Source organism: Arvicanthis niloticus, chromosome 2 (genome assembly GCF_011762505.2).
Source record: "Arvicanthis niloticus isolate mArvNil1 chromosome 2, mArvNil1.pat.X, whole genome shotgun sequence".
In the NCBI taxonomy this organism is placed as follows: Eukaryota; Metazoa; Chordata; class Mammalia; order Rodentia; family Muridae; genus Arvicanthis; species Arvicanthis niloticus.
The window spans coordinates 112,737,103-112,761,776 of record NC_047659.1 but is presented as its reverse complement, the minus strand read 5'-3'; the positions used below and the strand labels follow the sequence as shown (position 1 = coordinate 112,761,776).

The 24,674-nt window shown below is 41.1% G+C and overlaps 1 protein-coding gene across 9 annotated transcripts in view; it reads left to right on the top strand.

Moving 5' to 3' along the window:
* Positions 1-24,674, top strand: part of Kif16b (kinesin family member 16B) — a 291,086-nt gene that overhangs the window by 182,479 nt on the left and 83,933 nt on the right. For 3 of the 9 annotated variants that reach the window (XM_076929874.1, XM_076929873.1, XM_034494993.2), the window contains exons 18-23: positions 360-392; positions 729-782; positions 2,592-3,935; positions 8,987-9,139; positions 11,343-11,439; positions 12,683-12,733. In XM_076929874.1, the coding sequence (XP_076785989.1) occupies positions 360-392; positions 729-782; positions 2,592-3,935; positions 8,987-9,139; positions 11,343-11,439; positions 12,683-12,733 (1,732 nt within the window). Of the gene's footprint in view, positions 1-359; positions 393-728; positions 783-2,591; positions 3,936-8,986; positions 9,140-11,342; positions 11,440-12,682; positions 12,734-14,122; positions 16,399-24,674 lie in introns of those variants that run through there. The other 6 variants (XM_076929868.1, XM_076929870.1, XM_076929871.1 and 3 more) reach the window with 5 other exon arrangements.

Sequence of the window (24,674 nt, the reverse complement as noted above, 5' to 3'; positions counted from 1 at the left end):
TTGCTGCAACTGTGTGAATCTGTTCACAGTCTCATAGCCCTGCTGTCACTCAGCACGTGTGAGCATCTGAGTAACTACAGATAAAGCACTAAAAGTTGGGCTTTGCTGTACACAGTAATAATTCTGCTCAGTATTCAGTAGTTCTATGGTTGTTGCTGAAGTGTGCAAAACAAAGCAAATTAACTTTCAAGAGTGTTTGCTTCATGCATGTACTGGGAAATGTGATATTTGTAAAAAGACCTTTTGCTCTGTGCATGACTGTTGTCTTTTAAGTACCTTACTGCTTGTGTCCTGATGTTTCCTCCTGTTGAATTGTTTTCTTAACGGATGTCTGTGCTCTCTCCCCTCTACCCTGGCAGTCTTTTCCCTATAAAAGGACCCATCTGTCTAAGGTAGATTCTCCTTTTTACTTACTCATCAGTGACTAAGCTGCATGGACTAGACATGCTTAGCATTTAGAAGTTGTATTTAATTCTGTCTTTTTTTTTTTTTAACTACAGTGATAGTTTGTTTTCCTTCAAATCAAATCTGTTCTCTTCAGTCTAAGTTCAAACACCTAAAATTATATCTAATTTCTAATCATAGTAATAGAGCAAAGAATGCATTTTAAACTTGCTAATCCATAGTTATTAAGGTTAACAGGCAAATCCATGCTCCAGTGTATGATTCTGTGTGTAGAGAGAAAAACTCCTTCATGGAAGTGACTTATTTTCATTTGACTTCATTAGACTTGAATTTGAGAGACAACAGCGTGAAGAACTTGAAAAACTAGAAAGTAAAAGGTAAGCATGTGAGACCCGTGTTCTCAGCCACTATAGTCTGGGTTCCTCTGTTAGTATCTTCCTGACTTCATCTGTTTCTGTGCTTTCTGCTTGTTCTGGGTCTGCTGTTTCCATGTCTAATGCCTCGAGGTAGTATCTTATAAGGGATTGACTTTACTTCATCTTTATATTTTCACAGCAGTTCATCTTCAAATACTTATGAGAAAGGGAGAATAGTTAGTGATTAAACATCTAAGATGTGTTGAAATTTAACCCCAAATCTTTTCTTAGTGTTCCTTGAGTCGTTAAAAAGTCTTGAGTTTATAAGGATGAAAAATTAACCAGATATGGTTATGCCTGTCTTAAATCCTAGCACTTGGGAGGCAAAGGCAGGCAGATCTCTGAGTTTGAGGCCAGCTTGGTCTACAAAGATAGTTATGAGAAAATTGTCAAACAAAACAGAAAGAAAGGAAGAAAGAAAAAGAAAGGAAGGAAGGGAGGGAGGGAAGGAGGAAGGGAGGGAAGGAGGGAGGGAAGGAGGGAGGGAAGGAGGGAAAAACCAAACCACTTTTCTCTAATAACCCATCTCTACCTTTTTAATTATGGTAGGTATATATGTACACATACTATATGTGTGTCTAGTGCTCACAGAAAAGGGCACTGGAAGCTGTAGACTTGAGAGTCTATACTCAGCCATGTGTGTACTGAGAACTTAACCCCATTCCTCTGCAAGAACAGCCAGTGCTCTCAGTGCTCTCTCCTGCTGAACTCAGCTCTCTCTTAGGGACTAAGATTTAGACCAGTGCTTTCCCACTGAGTTGCCTCCCAGATGTTTTGTTCATTTCTTGCTCTGCTTGCTTTTATACTGTGATCTAGGCTGGGCTGGCTGGCTGCATACACCTGCCAAGTGCTGATATAACAGGCATACACCACCACAGCCAGCACTGCTGTCCTTTACATATCGTTACGTTTTGTACAGTTACTAGTGTTTTCACACCTAAAATTTATTTCTCTTGTTCTTTACTTACTTTCATTTGGGGATCTATCTATCTATCTATCTATCTATCTATCTATCTATCTATCTATCTATGTATCTATGGCTGCTTAATTGAGATATGTTCTAAACTATCCTTTGTATAATTCAATCATATTTTCTCTTTTCTCCTGTTCTATTTAACAGGTCAGGAAGTAGATCATGGGTAGGTAGTGAAGAAGAAGCTAAAGTTGGAGAGGATCTGAAACATAGTTACTAATTTTCTAGAATTTGGGATTAAATATCTCATGGGAATGAGTTTAGTGTCCAGCATCCTTCAAATCAGAAGTTTAGGGGACAGGAGATGTAAAATCCACACCTACTTTTTATTTATTTTGACTTTGTTACTCAACCCCCAGTGAGTTGAAGATGGCAAAACATTTTTTTTACTTAACATCATCTTGTAACTGAATGTCTGTTACCTTTAGTCATTAAGCTAAAAGAACTAGCTACATTCAAATTTAATTTGGACATGATGTTTCTCTATTTGACCTCAGGGGGCACTTTTAATTATACCATACACAACACATTATGGTTCTAGACATCACAAAGAGATGATACTAGAATCTACTTCAGGAGGCTAGGTAGCTGGAACACTGGACAAGAAATAAAACAAAAATTATGTAGAATGCTTCTGAAAATCTGAAAGAGAAGCACTTCCTTTTCATTTGTTTCAATGAAAGATTTGGCTTTATGTTGCCTGTGTGTCTTCAGAACAATCCAGTTAGGGGAAAGTTGTAGTGAAGCTAACCTAAGCATAGTGATCAAATAGTGATCAGTCAGCATTTGCATTGCAGGAAACTCATTGAAGAGATGGAGGAAAAGCAGAAGTTGGACAAGGCAGAGCTAGAGCGAATGCAGCAGGAGGTAGAGACCAGGCGCAAGGAAACAGAGATTGTGCAGCGGCAGATCCGCAAGCAGGAGGAGAGCCTCAAACGCCGAAGCTTCCACATTGAAAACAAGCTCAAGGATCTGCTGGCTGAGAAGGAAAGGTTTGAGGAAGAGAGGCTTCGGGAGCAGCAGGGACTTGAGCAACAGAGGAAGCAGGAGGAAGAAAGCTTCTTCCTCATCAGAGAAGAGCTTCGCAGGCTCCAAGAGCTCAACAGCCATGAGCAAGCTGAGAAGGTCCAGATATTCCAGGAGCTGGACCGGCTGCACAGAGAGCAAGATGCCCAGAGTGCCAAGCTACAGCTGGAGAAAAGGAGGCTGGAGGAGCAAGAGAAGGAGCAGGTGCTGCGGGTGGCACACCTGAAGGAGCAGCTTCAGAAGAGACAGGACACTGTTCTGCTGCTGTGTCCTGGAGAGGCCCAGCGGGCCCAAGAGGAAAAGAGGGAACTGGAAGGCATCCGGGAAGCTCTCTTGCAGGCTAAAGAGATCAGAGCAGGAGGGGAGCACACCTGCAGGGAAGAACTGGAAAGGGCTCAGCAATACTTCTTAGAGTTCAAGAGAAGGCAGCTTGTCAAGCTAGCAACCCTGGAGAAAGACCTGATCCAACAGAAAGACCTCCTAAGCAAAGAAGTCCAAGAAGAGAAAGAAGCTCTGGAGCATGTAAAATGTGAAGCAGGTGAGGAACCGAGCTTGTTGGCAACAGATAATGGCAACATTCTCTGTGGGCCTTGGGATCTAGACAAAATAAAGACTGCAGAGTCCAGGCTACAGAGCAAAGAGCACCAGCTACGGGACCTTCTGCAAAATCATTTGCCAGCTCTGCTGAAGGAAAAACAGAGGGTGCATGACATCCTTGACAGTGGTGTCCTAAGCCTAGACAACACTCTCTACCAAGTAGAGAAAGAAATGGAAGAAAAAGAAGAGCAGATTACACAGTACCAGGCTAACGCTAGCCAGCTGCAACAGCTTCGGGCCACCTTCGAGTTCACAGCTAATGTGGCCAGACAGGAAGAGAAGGTGAGAAGAAAGGAAAAGGAAATACTGGAGTCCCAGGAGAAGCAGCAAAGAGAGGCATTGGAGCAGGCTGTGGCTAAGATAGAACAGAGGCGCTCTGCCCTGCAGAGGCGTTCCACCTTGGACCTGGAGATCCAGGAGCAGAGGCAGAAACTTGGCTGTCTCCACAACAGCGAGTGGTTAGGGCTGCGGGCCAGTCTGGAGGCCGATGGAGAAGCACTTGAGATGGACCCTGCAAGGTAAGATTAAGGTAGAGGAGCAGGCATAGGGTGGACACCAAGTGTTTGCTCATTTTCTGCCTCTGTGGTTTTTTACTGTCTTTGTAGAGGAGTGCTTCTTCTAGGCTTCATCTCTCTAATACACAGGCAAACAACTAAAACACAAAACAAAACACCACTTCAATGTAACAAAAGCACTCTTGCTTTTCTACAATAAAAATTCTCTTGTTTTTCCTTAAGATCCTTGTTTTAGAATCATTGGCCTAAAGTTGAAAAGACATAAACAAAAGAAAAGTCCTGGTCCTTCACTAAAATGACCTGTGAAATGTGTTTTAATTGTTTGACAAGTGCAGTTTATGGGCAGAGCTTCAACCTAGATTCCCACTCTTTATCTCTTGCCACAACCCCCTTCCCCATTCCCTGGCTGTTCCCTGGCTGCTCCTCTGTTTCCTTAGCTTCTCCTTCCATGATTTCTTCCCACTATGTCCTTCTTCACTAGTATTTCATATCTTCTCGGTGAGCAGCAATGTCTATAGTGAGTTCATGTGTTGTGGATTCCAAGATGGTTCCTACAAATTGAAGAGAACTGAAACCAGGTAGATAGCTCGCCCTTAAAGTTAATCATTTTAGAGGTGGCCTCAGAACTGTATACTAAAAACCAACCAACCAAATCAGCAAGCATATCCTCCCAATGATTCCACACTCAATGGGCATTCATTCAAACATGTTTTGTGATATATAGGTACTATTTAGGACATTCTTACAAAGAGAACTAGGAAACAAGCATTCTTTTCATGGTAAAGAAAAAAATATTTAGCTTTCTATTCTATTGACATGATTACAAGAGGTAGGTAGGGTCTGAAAATGAGTAAATATATTAATCTGAGAGCATCTTTTCTGATACCCTGTAGTCACACTAAGATTCCCAGGGAGGTTAAAGGTTACCTTGTGTGTGAACATAACCCAGTTTGCAAAGTGGAGACATACCCTGGTTGACTTGTTTCTTACTACTTAGATGACCTTGGCCACTTAAGTCTGTTTTCTTTTCAACTGTAGGTTATAGATGCTAGCTGACGACATTGCTATCTACTGGATCGGTGAAGGATAGGCGTGTCAAGTCTAGGGACTAATTTCAAGGAGTTTATCTTAAACATCAAAAAATTGGTGGGCCAGATATACACATAACTGATAAATGACTGTTAACAGAAATAAAGATTGCCCCAAATAGCTCTCTATCTGTAAAATACCAACTCTCTATAATCATTAATTGCTAATTAGTCTATTTAGTCTATTAGTCAGCAGAATCTTCAACATAGGTATGGCTTTTTCAGGGAACTTCTGTTTATAGGGTTTTCTTCTTTCTGAAGACTGTCACTCATTGTGTTTACCTGGCTGAACTTGTTACTCATGCCCTCCAACTCATGAAGATCTGCCTGCCTTTGATTTTGGAGTGCTAGGACTAAATGCATGCACTACCATGCCCTGCCTCTGGTCATAATTCTTACCTGGAATCCATGTGGGAAGGCTTGGAACTCCATCATGGTTCACCTGTAGAACAGAAGGGTGCCTATTAGCCTTAAGACCCCAACATGGTATTTGGCAGAGCCATAGGTATAGTCGTAGAGACAAGGAAAGACTTCTCAGAAGTGTTAACTGAATCCTTCACCCATCATCTTCTGAGGAGGTTGTTGGGTTATGGTGTGTTAGTCCTGGACCAGGTTGTTGAGTTAAAGTGTGTCCTGCATCTGTCCTGACACTGCCACTCGTGGAGACAAAGACATGCAGAAAGTTTGACTGTACTCTCCCCATGCCTGACCCAGGTAAGTCGTCAGGGTATGTGAAGCTGCAGAACCCCACTCCAGGTGTGGGAGAGCGCAGTCTTTGGTCCCTAGGGAGCTGGAGCTAGCTCATCTGGTTCTCAGGCACTTGGATACTCACGTTGGGCTATAAGAGCCACAGAAGGGCCAAGAACAAAGTTGGGACATACGGGCTAGATTAGCCCGCAGCCAAAGGGAGAGAAGCTCCAGCTGTGTCCTTCAGGGATGAGAGTCTTGCTTGGCTTGCTTGGGTTGGTGGTCTCCATGGCTGGGAACACAGAGAGGTCTTCTATGGGAGATTAGACAGTGGCTCTGTAGGCGAAGGCCTGCTCCACTGTTTTCCACTGTGGATCCTGAAGAAGAGAAACAGTCCATGGTCTTAAGATGTTTATTGTCATTGGCGGAAAGTCAATGAGAGACTATACCCACCCCTACCCCCGATTCCCTCAGGGCAGGCCTGAGGTTAAATACCTTTTGCAGGGAGGAGGGTCTGGGAAAGAATGTTTAATTGATTATGCCCCTCTGGCCTTTAGGTAACCTGTAGTCACAACTTATACCTGTGGAGGGGTTGGGGGCATTGCCCTACTTGACTAAAAGAACACAAATTTATGGAGGGCTGCGGCCTCCTGTCAGGGGCCTGGAGTCTGAGAACTTGGTGAAATGCCTGCCCTCCCTTGCAGGGGACCCTGTGGGGTCAAGACAGCTTCCTTTTAAGTGATCTGTTTATCCTATGGATTCCATTTACAGTCACTCTTTGGTAATTCCTTCAGGCCAAACAGAAACAAAATAACAATCAAAACTATAATGTTATTATTTCAGAGAAGTGGGTCAGAGGTTTAAGAAAATGATTGCAGGTATGTTATGTAAATGAAATTGCTGGACAAAACTGTAGCCCCAGGAAATTTAAATCAGTAGAGAGCATGCTCTCAATTTGTGTCCTGCAGTGCGCAGTAAGAGACAGCCTGAGCTTTTAGCTTGATGTCCCTGACTTTTGTCAACTAGCCATTTAGTATTAATACTGTGTAATGTACATGGTTTTGAAATCTTCATGGAAGTGATTCTTCAGTATCAGCAGTCCTCCAGAAGCCTTGCAAAGGGTGAGGTTCATGAGTTCTGTTGAAATAGACTTCACTAATATATAATTCAAGCTGAAGAATTCTGGGCACTTTGCTTTGCCTGTAATGGTCCAGCAGCTTTCTGCAGGCGTTTCTGCTGCAAGATATTTTCTTTCTGGCTTCTCACTTTTTTCTGGTTAAGCCAGGACTGTCTGTGCAGCCTGGCCTGGCCCCCTTGTGAGACTGCCCAGGTGTGAAATATTGAAGCCGTGTGGCACCAGATGGGACAAAACAGCAATGAACACATCTTCCCATTGGTTCCTCAGTGTCTTATGAACAGGTTAATCCATGCCTCTGCCTTCCTTTCCATTGCTGCTCATTTCAGCCTACAGTGACATGCGTCAGGCAGCTCTACGAGAAAGCTCTCATGTCACCATAGGAAAGATAAGATGAAAACTGCTAATCTCACATTTGATCAGTTCTATATTAGAGTCCTTAAAAATAATGATGATGGTTTTATAGACATGACCCTCCATGAAGAGCAAGCTTGTATAACTCAAAATATGTTTAAAATCATGTGTGTGTTATCCCTGAATCTTCCTTTGAAAAATTGACATCACACCTATGGAAGTTACATTGTTAGTGGAGACTATTGACACACAGATAGGAAGTGGCAGATTGGGGACTTGATTTAGATATGTTTCTTCCCCAGTTGTCAGTGAACTGGTTATGTGGCGGAAATATAAACAGACCAGTTTTTTACACAGTCCGTGCTTTGTGTATTGTCCTATTTGACAGAAAAGTCTTGTTCATTGCTACCTTCTGCTTACATCCTGCTTGCCATTGCTGTGATCCTGTTGATACCAATTTTTGATTCTTTGCCATATATTTGGCACTTTACACCATTCTTTGTTGTTGGTAGTGGTGGTTTTTTGAGATAGGGTCTCATGTAACCTATGCTGGCCCCAGACTTGCTCTATAGCAAGGATGACTATGACCCCTGATGCACTCCTACCGTCCAGATTCACAGTTGTGGGCCACCCATGCCCAGCTCCTTATACATCTCTTTGATGTTAATTCTCCCTTCTCTTGAAAATACTACATGTTTTGCAAATGAATGCCCAAGAAACCTTTGCTTTCCAGTAAATAAATATGACCTGAGTTGAATGGAACATTTCCCCCTGTGGAATCCACAAGTGCTTCCCCTCCTAACCCCAGAATCACATCTCGAGAATTAAGAATATGGCCTTCATGTTCAGGATAAAGCAGTCAAATTGCTGATGGTGATACCAGAGGGTTGGCAACATCAAGATGTGTTACCATTTGACACAAATATCTCTGATTTTTGGAGATTTAGAAAATGAAAGAGATTAGTTGAGCTTATTTGATCGCCCAAGAAGTAGAAATCCAGATCTAATACCTGTCTGTATTCACAGAGTGAGTGGACTGTAATCTTCAGCTGCTGAGTCTTATGTTCCTGGAGCTAAATCTGCCAGCATGCCTGACCTTTCAAGTTCACCTTGGTCAGCTATTCATGTAGTTCAGATCTTATAAAATGTATAAGTTATTATCTGCAATAATGTTTTGTTTTCACAATTTGTGGCTTATTTTAATTTCTCATGCCACTCGACTCTATTTCTTAGATCTGTCTCCCTTGGTTCTCCTCATCCCCACTGTCTTGTCTGAAGTGTCTTCCTGGGTTTGGTGGCACAGTCTCTTTGCTGTGGTTAGTTTCTGGCCCAGGAGCATTTTCTGTCATTAGATAACAATGCCCACACTGCAATGACCTTTGAAGACTCAGCCCAGAGCTGTTTAGTATAGATCTTGTCAAGCAGAAGTAACAGAATTTTGGTATGTAGTCCACAACCAACTCTTGTTGGCTCATAGTTAAAGGGATTGAAAACCCAGGGTAACTGCCTTTAAGGGCTTGCTTATCCCATAACAGAAGTTCTTTTGGCTGAGCGTCTGAACCTTGGATGCCTGAAACTCTCGTCCTGTGCCCTATCATTACTCAGTTTCACCTTATCCCTTAACTTTGTGTGTGACTTCTTTTCTACTAGAAGGAAAAACTCCTTGCACTAGAATTGTTTCTGGCTGCAAACGGTTCCCCCACAACCCGATTTTTAGAACAGTTCCATATAGAGAATATCCTTGTATAATACTATTAATTAATAGTGTTCTGTGGTTCACATCTTTTTAGGTTAGAACATGAAATCCATCAGCTGAAGCAGAAGATTTGTGAAGTAGATGGTGTTCAGAGACCTCATCATGGGACCTTAGAAGGGAAGGCTGCTCTCTCCAGCTTGCCACCCAGTGCTGAAAACTCTCACCTGGCTCCACTGATGGATGCCAGGTACTCAGCATTCCAGTGATGCCATGCTTGGCTTTGATTCTACGTAATGGCGTATTGTACCCATATTGAGTAGTTTACCTATGGAGTGTTTCATCAAACTCAACAGTAATGCTATGCCTGAGATGTCCTCTGTCTTTGTCAGCTGCTTTCTAGCCTATGGCTGCATGAGTGATTGTATGAAAAGAAGCCAGGACTTAAGAACTGGCCAGCCAAATTCAAGTAATCATGCTTCAAATAGTTTATGTGAAATGGTAGAATAAAATGTGAAGAAACCAGTTCATCCAGAACAAAGTGCTATAGAGGCTAGGTTGGAAGAACCAGGTTGGAGAATTAGTTGAATTGTACCATGGGGGAAATACCTAACTGTGCAGCCTTGTAATCAGGGTTTAGGAGCTGGGTGTTCTGTTAGTAAATGTGTTGAGAATGGCATGAGCTTCCACAGCTTCTTAGTATAGGTCTATGTTTTCCATGGGATCAGTTTAAAAATGTCTTATAAGGTTGAAGAGGTCATCTATAAGTGACCTTGGCTCATCATGGTCAGTTGTACATAATTTTAGTTACAACACTAAAAGATAAATATTGCCTTTTATTTTGGCTACCCTTATTAAAATAGTAATGTATTTGCCCTGCTTCTCTTTTGGTAAGCAGTACAAAACATTGATAAGATTTTGCAAATATTTACAAATACTTATTTATTTTCTTTTTTAATGTGTAAAGGCATAAACATGGGAACAATTTAACTTAAAATAACCCATATAGTGCTAGGGAGATAGTACAGTCAGTAAAATAATTACCTTGCAGGCTTTGTGACCTAAGATCCTGGATTTCATGTTAAAAATAAAAGCCAAAACAAAGCTAGGCATAATAACATGTATGTAATTCCAACACCAAATAGAGAAACACAGGTGGGTCACTGATCAGTGAATGACACTTTCTCAAAAAAAGAAGAATATGGTACCTGAGGAATAACAACACCCAAGGTTGTCCTCTGTCTTGTACCACACATGCACCTAACCACACGTTAACATGCTTAAGCATTCAAATACACATATACACATGCATGAATGAGAGGAAGGAAAGGAAGAAAGGAAAGGAGGGATATAGGGAGTGAGAGAGGGAAAAATGATGGAACCCTCTGTGGAATTAGAGGACACTACCTTATAATTGAGTCATTATTGCTTTGAGCAATCTGAGCTACTGGAAGATATATTATGATTACAACATGTCTCTCTTACTTTTTCTCCTTTCATATCTGACCATATAAACCTCCATGTTCTCCTTCAAAATCATAACCCCCTTTTTACTAACAGTTACTGCATGCATATATATATAAATACATATATATTCCTAAATATAACCTGTTTTGTCTGTATAATGTTACTAGTATATATGTTTTTAGTGCTGACCATTTGGCACTGGATGACAAATTGGTGTGGTCTTTTCTGGAGATGGTTATCTCTCCACACACCCCCCCACTCCCAGCTTTCCTCAGTTTATACATAGCTTATCCATATATATATATATATATGGATGTACATATATGTATATATATATATGTATATTGATATTTTCCTACCTACTTCTTTCTGTAGTTAGCCTTGCTCTACTTCCTTAAAGAGCCCCCCGTTATCCCCTTGACTGTTTGCTGGAATTATTCTAGCTAATGAGAGACTGCACTGAATACCAAGGAGTCTGTCTGAGGGTGGAGCCTGTGAGCACAGACCGTCTGACTTCCATGGTTGTGCCTTGCCTTTGTCTTGCAATATCTTTCTGCTAGGAAGATCCAGGGAGGGTTGATGGAGCAGTTTACTCTCCATTCAGTTATAGTGTCCTCTTCTTTATTTATCTGATTCCATCTCATTTGGGGAAAGCTCAGAACGTGAATGCATAGCACCAGAGTTTTTAGAAAGAAGAAAACAGCTTGGAATCCCATATTTTTTATATGGAATAAATAAAATTCTTATCAGGATTTTCAAGTCCTGGTAGAGCTTTGCTTTTTGTTTTGAGTTCTGAATTGCACATATAAGATTAAAGACACGATACCTCTTTTTATTTGACTCTCTAGTTCCATCATATATGTACATATATGTATGGTATTAGGAATAAAAGGCCTTCTATTGTATGGAGTATTCTGAAGACACAGATAGTGACAAAATGTAGCAGTTAGATATATTCATAGGTGTCCCATTTCCATGGTTTCCAGGATCAGTGCTTACATTGAGGAAGAAGTCCAGAGACGCCTTCATGATTTGCACAGAGCGATCAGTGATGCCAGCAATGCACCTGCTGATGTGATGAAGGTGAGCTAAAGGAGCCAGATTATACAGTCATTACTGCTGCTTAATGAAAACTCAGGTGTAGAATGTTCCAGAAAGAGCACTAAATGTTGATTGGATGGAGCTGAATAGTGAAAGAGAATTCATCGAAGAGTAGCTTATTTTAAAGATTTGTAGTTCTGAGGAAACATTCATCAGATATTTTTTATTTGCTTTGATTCTGTTTTTTCTCCAAATAAAACCAATTTCTGTAGTAAATAATTTACCTTATAAGTCATTCCAAGTAGATATATATGTTTTTACTTGAGAAAATGTATACTTTTATAAGTTAATGTTTATCAAATAATAGTTTATTTCTTTTTTATTAGCATAAGTGAAATTTTACAAAGCAGTGGGTTTTATGATACTTTTGTCCATACATCAAGATAATTTCATCTTGTTACACCATCGCCCTCTTTATTCCCCATCCTCTTTGTCTCCATTTACATCCTTAATTTGCATTTCTTCCTGTTTTTATGCTCTGATACTGCATAGTGTCTGTTTTGATTTGATTTATTTTTTTTCTAAATTGCTCGTTTGAAAAAAAAGACTTAATCCCTCTCTTTTTGAATCAGGATTGTCATGATGATCTATTCCATTCATCTCTTTGTAATTGACACAGTTTTGGTTTTCTTTATGGCTGACTGAAATTCCCTTGTTTGTATGTATAGATAGATAGATAGATAGATAGATAGATAGATAGATAGATAGATAGAGATAGTATAGTATAGTAATCACACTTTCTTTATTCTTTAAGACACTAATGGGCACCTCTCCAGTTTTCTAACTTCTCTGTTATGAGTGGTACTGCATTAAATATGGCCATGTGGGTTTCTGTGGTTCCTGATGATTCTGACTTCTGTGATGTACTCTCAGAAGCAGGAATATAAGGCCTATATGTGTAGTTTTTTTTTTTTTTTTTTTTTGGCATTGTCTTACTGAATTTCATAATTTGCAGGCTAGAAAGTCCTGAGGAAATCTCACTTGTAATTTTACTGTTGAAAATTAACATTAGAAGTTACTGGTTCTGTTCTCTGTGCTGCAGATAAATCAATAAGAGACATGTTTACTTTGGCAATATAAATCCTGTGGAAATGTTGTCATTTTTGAATGACAAGTATGTTTCCTTACCATTTTGTTACCATAAATACTTGTAATAGAATCAAACTTTTCTCCCTTGTATGAGCATGGTATAATTTAATACAGAAGGCTTTTCTTTTCTTCTCAGAGTAATGAGGAACTTCACAATGGCAGCACTCAACGTAAGCTAAAGTATGAGGTAGGTAATGATTTCTCAGATTGATAGGGTTGCTTAAATTATGGCATGCCTGTGTGATTAAATTTTCTTAATGTTTAGTTGCATAATTAGAATTTTGAAGTCACAGTGAGATTAATGCCTAATAGAGAAGGCAAACTATTATATAGACATAAAATTAAAGGGAATCCTGCAGGCCTAACACTGCGCTGGCTTTATTTGAATGGCCTATAGCTATGCCAGGTTTCTCATTAGCAACAGTATCCTTTCTCTTGGTCTGCATTGAAAAGACAGAATTATATAATCAGGATCATATAGGAGGTGGGGATTGGAAATGAAACTTCTCAGTGTTCTTAAAAACCTGTTCATTTTATATCTGAGTTGGTAGTGGTACAAAGGAGCCCCTTGATCAATCAGCTGTCTTGTCTCTCTGGTGGACAGTTGCTATTACAGCATACAATTGGTAAGAAATCACTTGTGTTTTCTTCTACCAAGAAGAATGTCATTCTCATATAGCCCAAGCACTTTTTTTTTTTATTGCTAGGTGATAGAAATCTTGCCATCAATATCTATTGTCCATTACTGAACAGGGAGCAAAAGGAGACTGGGTGTTCATAGTTTCTTGACTCACTTGGACCATACCCACTCTCCTGCTAGTGAGCCAGTAATAATATTGGCCTCCTCTGGACATCTTTTTCATATTGGGTACCTCTGTCAGAGGAAGGGCTGTATTATATTCTTTTGTTTGTCTGTTTCCATGGCACCTGACAAATTATAAGCATGCAGCATGTCTTCCTTACTGTGAAGGTTTGTAGGTATCAGCAATGGTATTCTAATTTAGGAGAACATGATTAAATACTCATAAAGTTAGAGATAGAGAGAGAGAGAGAGAGAGAGAGAGAGAGAGAGAGAGAGAGAAACAGAGAGAGACAGAGAGAGAGACAGAGAGAGAGACAGAGAGAGAGACAGAGAGAGAGACAGAGAGAGAGAAGAGAGAAGAGAGAGAGAGAACAAACAAACAGTATGACCTGGATGGGCATGTTTGCCCATATGGGTCAAACATCTAACTCTGGCCACTTAAATACTGAGGCAAAATTTTGGGGATGTACTTCAGAGAAAATGCAATCATAGACCAAGAAATGGATACTGGGGATTAATCCTACACCATGTGTCTTTATCAAAATACCCAGTGATTTGTTAGACTGTGTAACACGGAAATTGATGCTCCATATATGAATCAGCCCTCTGTTCTTAAATCATATATCAATCAAAACAAATGACTTAGGCCTTCTATCTCACCTCTCAATTAATCTACTCCAATGAAACCGATGGCTATGAGACTTGCCATGTGCAAAAGAATGCCAGAAAAACATAGCACACCCCCATTTCAACCTCTTTTGACATCCTAAACAGAAAGGGCAGCCTTGGTCTGCACGGTGTGTTATCCCACTTCTGCCCAAAGATGCCGCTGACTCTCCCAGTGTCCTTAGAGAAGAGAGTGAGGTGTGTCCGAGCAGCCAGTGGAGCCATCCCACATCGCTGAACACATCACTCTCCACAGCGTTCTCCATGGCCTCCCAAGAGAGAATGGTTCTGTCCTCAGGAACTGAGTTGCTGAAGAGTATTGGTGACAAATTTTGTTACCCTGAGAGTTCTGGCCACCTTGAACCAAACTGTGCTCGTCATCATGAAATTGTTTCCCTTACTGAAAGGAACTCTAGAGATGCACAGAATTCTCAGGGTCGGTCAGAAGATGGCAGTGGGTTGATGACTCATGAAGAGAGACGAAGCTGGGGAATGGAGTCCAGCTGGACATTGTTGCAACACATGTCCCAGCAAGTGCCAGGAAACAGAGGAAGCCAGAATTCTATGCAAAGCAGGGTGCTGTGCTTTGTTCTCTCTGAAAGCATTTCTCAAAGGGAGCATCCCACTGGCAGCTCTCCTCAGAGTTTATCAGCTTCCACATTGAGTTGTGAGCAACAAAATGAGAAAGACTCTGATGCTAAAAACACGAGTGTTCTAGCTCCCATAGTCAATATCAGGACAGAAGCAAAGAAGCGACTTGGATATTTTTACCACAAATTTTCAGACCTGTATAAAGATACTAGTGACCATGTGATACAAGCTGGGACAAAAGTAATGAACCAAGCCAAGCATGTTGGGAGTATGTGTGACCCAGGTGGGCTGGCCTCCCATGTGACAACCTTCATCAGAGGCCTGCCATTACTGGAGCACTTATCCCAGCACCTGCCCTTGAGGTCACTCATGGTGCCATCAGGTCCTCCTCTTCTTCATGAAACTCAGATTGGCAGCTTCAACAGTGAAGATGGAGGAGGCCCAAGGTCAACCAAGAGCACAGCACCTCATAGGAACTTGGCCTTCACATCTACAGACTCACCAGACTCCTGGCCAAATTCAGTTTTCCGTCTTCACTATGAAGATGCTGGGAAGATCAGTGCATTTAAGCAGACCCTTGTATCTTTCCCAGAACAGATGTTGAGGCTTCAAGAGTACCCTCTCACAGACTTCCTTGAGCACATGACTTGTTCTTTGCCAGAGCCAGTGGACATAGTGAAGGCTGTCAAAGGCATTTACTGGCTTGCAGTTGCTAACTGCAACATGCCTGATCCCCAAGCTGCATGCTTGCTCCTGTTGCCTTCAACTCTGTATGCTCTGGTACTGGTAGATAGTTGCCCAAGTTCTATGAGCATCTTTCATGTTCTCTCCCTCACTGCACTGCAGGAGATTCAGGTCGGCTTTGGTGGGCAGAACATTCGATTCCTGGGCTCAACACAGGACCTCTTGCTTACTGTGCTCACTTACAACAAGAGCCTCACTCAGCAGCTCTGCCAGGACCTCCTGGGTGTGCTAATAGCTAGATCTGAAGCTGCTGCCTACACAGATCATCCTTTGCTCCATCAGGATCTGGTTCAGCTTTCTCTTGATTTGAAAGCAGAAATCCCCATTTTAGCTTTGGCAAATGGAGTTCAGTTGTCTTCCAATTTCCAGACAACTTTGGTAGACATGGTCTATTTTCTTCATGGAAATATGGAAGCCAATGTCCCTTCTCTGGCAGAAGTGCAGCTCCTGCTCTATACCACAGTCAGATTGGACAGTGAGGCGGGTTGTGCCCCCTGCCTATCATTCATCCTCCTAAACACCCACATGGCACTCCTGAGGGAGGATCATGTGTTTTACCCCCACACTGGCTCTTTAAACACACTTCCTCCACATGGGCGATTTGATGTGATCACATGCCAAGCTCTGAGTGAATTCAGATGTGTCATAGTTCCAGAGAAGGACAAAGTGTCAAAGGTAGAGCTGGTCTTCCTAAGGAAACATGGGTTTGCCTTGAACAGAGGAAGTGGTCTATCTGAGCAGAGTCAAGTTGCCTTAAACACCCAGACTGTCTCCTCATTGTGTCTTGAGGATGGACATGTTCAGGCACTTGACATCTGGAAACTTACTTTTAATTCTCAGGATGAGGCTCTTTGGCTAATCTCATATTTAACAAGACTCTAGGAAAGAGACTTCTAGAGATACAGGGCAGTTTATTTTAGACCTTCAATAAAATGAACATTATGAAAACAGTCAAGAAAATATGAATATCTCAGTGTACTTAATTGAATGGGAAAAAGCAGGACTCTGAAATTGAAAGTGTAAATATTTTGAATAAAGCAAAGTGAAAATAGCTGATACCAGAGAACTGGAAAAATATCTTTATTGCTACCTGCTTCATTGTCTCAAAACTCAGATTGTAAATTTGCATCTACCCAGTTACCAGTGCAATGATTAAAGCATTCTGATGGCTTGGCATAGTTGTCTGTTTATGATGTGGTGGCTTGGATCTGGTGGTGCCTGCTGGTGTCCAGTGGACTAATTTGTGCAGTGTGGAAAGATGCCCAGTCTGGCAGTGACCTTCACCGACACCCTCCCTCCGTGCTGTCCATGAGTAGCACAACTGTGTGCTAGAGTGCATTGCCACTTTTTTCAGCTTCCCCAGTCCATACCCTACATAGAACTTTTACCACAGTCTTCTTCCTTCTCTGAACTTTTGTGTCTTTATCCTGCAAGTGCTGTTTGTCTTGTTGTAACGTTTTTATGGCTTATTTCTGCTGTCTGGTCAAATATATGGTTGCCTTGGATGACATTCAACACTCTGCTATGTCTTCCATCTTTTCCTGCCCCTTGACTAGCTGTGACTCAGGTCTGTTCAGCCAGGTATCTTGCTGGCCTGAGGTGAGTTTGCAACTATCCAGGCTTGGTTCATTCTTCATTTACTTCTGTGTGGAAATCCTGTGAGCAATCAGGAAACACATTTTGAGTTAATTTCCATATCCAGTTGCTTTGCCATAGTTCTCCTTTCTCTTGGATGCATGTCTGCTAAATCCCAGAGTCTTAGAAGCGGAAAATGCCTCTGTTTCCCATTCCATCATCTTCTCTCAGCTGGGTGCAGGCTCAGCACACTCTGCAGTTTAGTGAGTCTCCATTTCTAATTAAACCAATCATTTCCGCTTTGGCTTGGAAGGTCCTTTCTGTTCTGGTCACATTTTTGGCTAATGTTCAGTATAAGTGTGGGCTCTTTATTTCTGTCACTAGTTGATGATGGGGATGAAGTCAAAAACCTACTCAGAAACTTACCATCTGCTTTTTGTCAGAATTGCCAACAGAGCGGTCAAGCTATTGAAGTGTCTCCATATTTTCATGTTTCCTCTGTTTAGATTCTGGGAAAAATGAATAGCAAAACATAGAATTGGAGAATGTGTTGTGAGCTAGCAAACTTGTCTTCTGTGGACCAATGGCAGGCTTATTGCTTTCAAGGGAATTCTTATCTGGAGATAGAATGTGGTTTTGTTACTCCCAAAACATCCCTCCCCTGATAGACATGTACCTCATTGCTGTACATCCAAAGCCTTTAACTGTATAGAGAACATTGTGAAAATTACTACCACCACTTGACCCTGACTTTAACTATGCGTCTATCTTGGGTGACAAAAGTCCTGAAAATCCCATTACAGTCTTCTAAAAGCTCATCAGTACTGTTTCTATTTTTCATTTTTTTCAGCTAATGTAATTTGTATTACTTTTTGTTAAATAGTGGCATGACTCTTTTTTCAAATATGTTTGATTAAACAAACAAATAAATAAAGAGACTTAAGCCATGAAGAACTGAAAATAAAATTGAAGATGCTGACAGAGGGATGTAATGATTGAGAACAGGCAGCAATGCAAAAGTTATCTGTCATTTTAACAAAGACTGTTTACCTCAAAGAGACAGACTTCCACAATTTAGCATGCTACAAATAATGGTCGTTAGGGTTTGTCTTAGGGTTTCTATTGATGCCATAAAAACACCATGACAAAAAAGCAAATTGGGAAGGAAAGGTTTTATTCAGCTTGTACTTCTTCCACATGATAGTCCACCAAGGTAACAGCTCAGTGGTAGGGAGTTTTTAAGTCAGGTTACTTGGTGCTGTGGCATTTTGAGTTGTTGGAGTAGAGGCATAAACACTTGCATTGTGGAACTCCTGGATATATTTTAGACAATACCTCTTTGAGGACTTGAAAGGGCAATTTCATCTGAATTTGACTAAAACTCATCTTGCTCATAACTGCCTATTTGAGTCTTGTACTTGGCAGAATGAATTTATTTAGACTTTGTTGAAAAAACATCTTAAAATAGTTGTCTCTAAACTCTTAGCTCAGAACATATTCATCTTTCCCTTTGGAAGGGCACACTTAAGCTTTTCAGCAGAATAATTACAGTAAATGTCCCTTACACTTTTTTTTTTGCAGGTGCCATATGTGATAAATAGATCTGAACCCCCTTTATTAATGGTTCACTGATGGCCAGGCTGTTTTACTAGTTTCTAGTGAGGTCATGTTATTAATGTATTGAGTCTACAGTGTTTGTAGCCTAGGCATCTTCATTCTTCAAAATGTGTTTTGTAAAAAATGTCTTATCCATCCATCTTTACTATGTATCAAACAACTCTTAAAGTTTCAGTGGTAGAGGAAAGACAAAAGGATTTTTTGAAGTGGCTCTGCTGAAGTCTACGAACCCATTTGAGCTAGGCTTATGAGACATGCATGCTTCTTTTTGAGGTCTGTACTACATGAATATTCATCATCATGGAGGTGGTAGAAGCACCCAAGAACAGCCATGCCAGCCTCTGTTGCATCATTGCCTACTTACCACTCCCTGGGATATTCTCCATCTTTAGTCTGCCTTGTCAAAGCACTATCTGCAATGGAGCAAAGCAAGTGTAGTCTGCAAGTTTTGTGCCACAGCCTTTGAGTGGATAGCTGTCTTTCTACTACAAATTTTCATCCAACAGTCTTCAGTCCTTCCACTATTCTTGCACAACAGCTTCCAAACCACCGAGGTCCAATCTGCTCAGGATACACCTTTGTCATTTTTGAAAGCTTTTTTGTAAGGAAGGTAACTGAATGCTCTAATTGACTAAAAGGAACCAGTTTCTATTGTTTATCATTACTCTGGCCCTTGTTTGGTTAAAGCTCTCCATTACCCAAGTGGTTTACAGTGTTAACAGCAATTCCAGGTACCCTGTGTATCCTGGCTTTTGGAATGTAGAGCTGTTGCCCATGTTTTTTTATCCTTTATCCTTGAAATGACACTCCTAGAAAGGAGAATCTATTCATCGTTCTTCACTTCACATTTGGGCATTTGAACCAATAACTGATTGCTATAGCATGCAGGTCACACAGATTAGCAAAATCTGAAAGAGCATGTCTCCTAAGCCTTTATAAATAGTATGGCATTAAGACAAGCTCCCTTCCTGGCATCAGGAGGCTTCTGCAGTGAGTGTAAACCTGTGCTGGCCATTTGTCATGCTCTGACTGTCTACCTGCTCACACTCTTTATTTCCATTTTCTTATCACCTGCCTCCTATTCAACCATGTAACACATTGGTCTTTGCCAGGGGTTCCCCCTTTTCAAATTGCTGGGGCATAAGAGGTGACTGTTTTGTAGTAGCTCCAGCTAGAGCTAACACCCTGGCACAGGGTGTTAGAAAAGGAAGAATTAGAGTTATGTGAAATGCTGGGAAGGGAGACAGGAGAATTGGTAATTCTGATTTAAATTAGAATAGGATTTAATCTGATTTAAAAGGAAGGAAAAAAAAAAAAAAAACCAAAAACTCTGATGTGCCTGTATTTTTTAAGCAAAGCTTAGTTATGGTCTCCAGGAGATTAGATGACAGTTCTTAGGTCTGACCTTGTGTTGATCAAGCGTGAACTGAATTTAACCATCTGCTACATAATTGGTAATTAGGAGAATGTTGATGACTCGCTGTGGAATTAGGCCATTTAGTGCCCTTGCATAGCCTGCAGTGAGCTGGATGGATACTAATGCCACTTCCTCTTTACTTCCTCAGTATGCTTCTTTTGAAGAGAGGAAGTAGAAAATTTAAATGGAGCCTGAGTTCTTCCTATGTCTTTTTTAGTCTTTTCCCTGAGGACATGACTACAGTGTTTTAGGCACTTGTTTTTATTCTCTCATATGTTACATCCCTCCCTCCTCCTACATCCACCTCCTTCATCCCTACACCTCCACTCCTCCCCAGTCTCCCTTGAGAAAAGGGCAGGTCTCCCAGGGACATCAACCAAACATGGCATATCAAGTTGCAATACGATTCGGCAACTCCCCAGTGCATCCTACTGACAGGACAAATTGTAGGTCAGAGGTTTTATGGCTGGGTTGTTGTCCAAACCCTTCACTGGAAGTCTTGCCTGGTTATGTTATAGGAGTTGGCTGGTTCAGGCTCTGTGTTTTGTAATGTAAGGATATTAAGGCCGGACAAGGCAACCTAAGAGGAGAAAGGAAGTCCAAAAAGCAGGCAAAAGCATCAGAAACAGCCCCCACCCCTGCTCTCTGTTAGGAGTCCCACAAAAACACCAAGCTACACAACTAAAAATATATAAATGGCCCAGGTTAGACCCATGCAGGCTCCCTGATTGTCCATTCAGTCTCTGTAAGCCCTTTTGAGTCCAGGTTTACTTATTCTGTGGGTTCTCATGTGGTGTCCCTGACCCGTCTGGCCCCTATAAACCTCCCCACCCCACTCTTCTCCTGTATGATTCCCTGAACTCCACCTAATGTTTGGCTGTGTGTCTCTGCATCTGTTTCCATTGGTTACTGGATGAGGTCTCTCTGATGACAGTTGGTTTGGACACCAATCTGAGTATAGTAGAATATCATTGGGCATCATTTCATTGACTTTTTTTTTTTTTTTTTTTTTTTTTTTGGTTGTGCTTGGTTCTATCCTAGGCCTAGGTCTCTGGGCCATCCAGCCTCTGGTTTCTGGTCCAAGCAGTGTCAGGACTGGGGTCCCTCTCTTGGCATGAGTCTCAAGCTGGACCAGTCAGTGGCTAGTCACTTCCATAAGTTCTGTGCCACCTTTTCCTCAGTTCATCATGCTGCCAGAACAAATTGTAGGTCAAAGTTCTTATGGCTGGGTTGATGTCTAAACCCTTCACTGGAAGTCTTGCCTGGTTATAGGAGTTGGCTGGTTCAGGCTCTGTATTCCCCATTACTAGGAGTTCTAGTTAGAGTCATCCTAATAGATTCCTGGGAATTTCCATTGTACTAGGTTTTACCTTGCCCCTGAATGGTGCCCCTCCCCTGGTTCCAGGTGTCTGTCCCAAGACACTTTCCCTCCATCCTTTCTCCACCTGATTCCTCTTGTTCTCCTCCTCCAGTCCACCCACAATATTTATTGTATTCCCTCTACATGCATTCTCCATGGATCCCTCCTTGTTACTTAGCCTTTGTGAACCAGGAACAATTTTTAAAAAAAAAAATACTATGTACACATACAAGATAATATTCATTAAATACAAAAATATTTTTATTTAATTTTAAAATATAATATCTCTTACTTACCGACATATAATACAAGTTACTAATTGCATGGCTGTTTTGACTCTATTTCTAAGTGGAACCATTCCACAGTACATTTTAAGGTTCTTGTAGCATCTTACATGTGTACTCACATTGAATTTGCTGTTTTCCAGTAGAAGGCCTTCGTATCTCTCTACCTCTTGTGCTGATGTGTCACTGGCTTCCCTGTTGAGCCTAAGAGTCTTGGCCACTGCAGAAAAAGTGACCAACTCTAAAGTAAGCAATGCCACAATACTTAAAAGCACTCACAAACTATGTGATGCAGTGTGGTTCAGCACATATTCCCATGTCTAGGGCAAAAGTCGTTATTCAAAATACAGCTACATACATATCAAACATACATTTATGAATATTATATTAATTTCTCATACTGTCTAAGACATATTTTAGGAAAATGTTAAGGACCATTCACAACTGTATCTGAGGACTGTATGGAATTGGCTTCATAAAGTAATTTTAGAAAAAAACTACCCTGCAGCAATGACTAGATAGAAACATGTTCTTTTTTTATTTTTCTCTGAATATTATGTGTTTGCTTAGATATTTCCAGATCCCTGCCTTATCTGTTTTTTGACAAGATCAGGTACATTCAAGATGGTATGGTCATAGACCCTTACTTCTGTTCCAGTTTATTTATCTATCTCATTAGTAGTGCTTCACATGATATCAGTGAGACTGAAACTGTCCAAGTAAACTGTGTTCAAGGATGATAGCAGTACTTCTCACTTTCAGCATGCTGAGAAATGAGGAGAGGAATCTCTTTCTTCCCAGTGAAGAATTTGTTGTGGTTCACTGACTTATCCTGCTTGATCAGTCATTCTAGTATGAGTGTCAGAAACTATCGATCAAGGTGCAGGTGTGGAAAGGGTGATCCATCCTTTCTTTCTCTCTCTCTTTCTTTCTTTCTTTCTTTCTTTCTTTCTTTCTTTCTTTCTTTCTCTCTTTCTTTCTTTTTTTGAAATTTCTTTTTTATTGGATATTTTATGTATTTACATTTCAAATGTTATCCCCTTTCCTGGTTTCCCCTCCAGAAACCCCCTATCCCATTTCCCGTTCCCCTGCTTCTATGAGGGTGTTCCCCCACCCACCCACCCACCTCCGCCCCCTGGCATTCCTCTGCAATGGGGTATCAAGCCTTCATAGGACCAAGAGCCTCTCCTCCCATTGATGCCCGACAAGGCCATCCTCTGCTACATATGTGGCTGGAGCCATGGGTCGGTCCATGAGTACTCGTTGGTTGGTAGTTTAGTCCCTGGGAGCTCTGGGGGGTCTGGTTGGTTGATATTGTTCCTCCTATGGGGTTGCAAACCTCTTCAGCTCCTCCAGTCCTTTCTCTAACTGCCCCATTGGAGACCCTGTGCTTAGTTGCTGTGATAAAGCACCATGATCAAAGGAGTTTATTTCATCTTAAAACTTGTAGTTCATTATTTAAGAAATTTAAGGCAGGAACTCAAATAGTGTCAGAACCTAGAGGCAGAGACCATAGAGGAGTGCTGCTTACTGGCTTGCTTGATGTGGCTCAATCAGTCTGTTTTCCTATAGCACCCAGGACCATCAGTTCAGTGGTGGCACTGCCCACATCAATCATCAATCAAGAAAATATACCAGAGGTTTGCCCACAGGCCAAATATGCTTGGGGCATTTCCTTGATTAAGATTCCTTCTTGTCTGGCTGAAGAGATAGCTCATTGGTTAAGAGCACTGACTGCTCTTCCAGAGGTTCTGAGTTCAATTCCCAGCAACCACATGGTTGCTCACATGGTGTGACTCACAACCATCTGTAATGGGGTCTAGTGCCCTCTTCTGATGTGTACTCTTATGCATTAAATAAATAAATAAATAAATAAATAAATATCTTTTAAAAAAAAAAAAGATTCCTTCATCTCAGATGACCTTAGCCTGTGTCAAGTTGACATTATAACTAGCTAGTCCAGTGTCCTAGGATGACGTGAACTGTTTAGGATCCAGCTGATCCACATAATTGATCACCATTCCACTCATACACCTAGAAACATTGTCAAACATGAAGCAGGTGGTTTGGTTTTGTAGTTTTCTTTTAGTTTCTCTTAGGGAATATGTGACCTGAGCCTCAAGCTACCCTGCTTATATTAGGAATAGATTTCACAACAGCATTCTGAGAAATAGAAAACTTGAGTGGTCATAGGATAGACTGCGTACCAGACTAGAGGTTGCAGTTCTACCTCATTTTGAAACTTGAACTAGAAAAAGAGAAAGCTAAGTGTTACAGTGGAGTAAGGGGCAGCAAACCCCTTGCCAGCAGTATTAGCAGTTGCGAGTTACTGCTTGGAATCCTATCTGTCAAGGTCATGAGCAGCACAGGCATTTCTCAGCCTACACATAGGCACAAAAATGATCTTACATGTGACATAGAAGAGATAAAGGGAAACAAAACAGGAACCTTATGGCTAAAGATGGCACACATACGTGAGAGCTACTGTTTATCAGTAAACATGTTCTTAAAAACAGACAAACCAAATGCCTTTTTCCCCCTTGTTTTCATCTTTAACTGTGTAACATGTCAGGGAAGACATTTGGGCATGGACTGTCAGTGAATTGATGTGATTAGCAGAGCTCATACTGAAAAACATCTCTAAGCATTTCCATGGTGGTTAATGACAGCTAATTAGATATGCCATGTGGCCAACAGTGGTTCTTGCTCTGGGTGACCAACCACTAGGGAACAATCATGGTGCCTGAAAAGGCTTTGATAACATCAAACACTGCCATTGACTCTGTCAGCTAGATTAAAAACTACAGTCAGAAATTGTCCATCTCTGTGACACCCCATGGTCTGACTTGTCACACAAGCAGCCAGGTAGGGCCAAACCTGTAAGTACCTGCCTGAACTCCAGATCCCCTTTTCTTTCTGGGAGGACAGGAATGTATTGCCCAATGGTTTCTTTTTGGTCAACACATTGAATGTTATTGCATATTTATGTAATTTCCAACACCTTAATCTGCACACACCTGAAGTACTTATTAGCTCCATTTATTTTAGATGGATGACCTCACTTTAAAATTT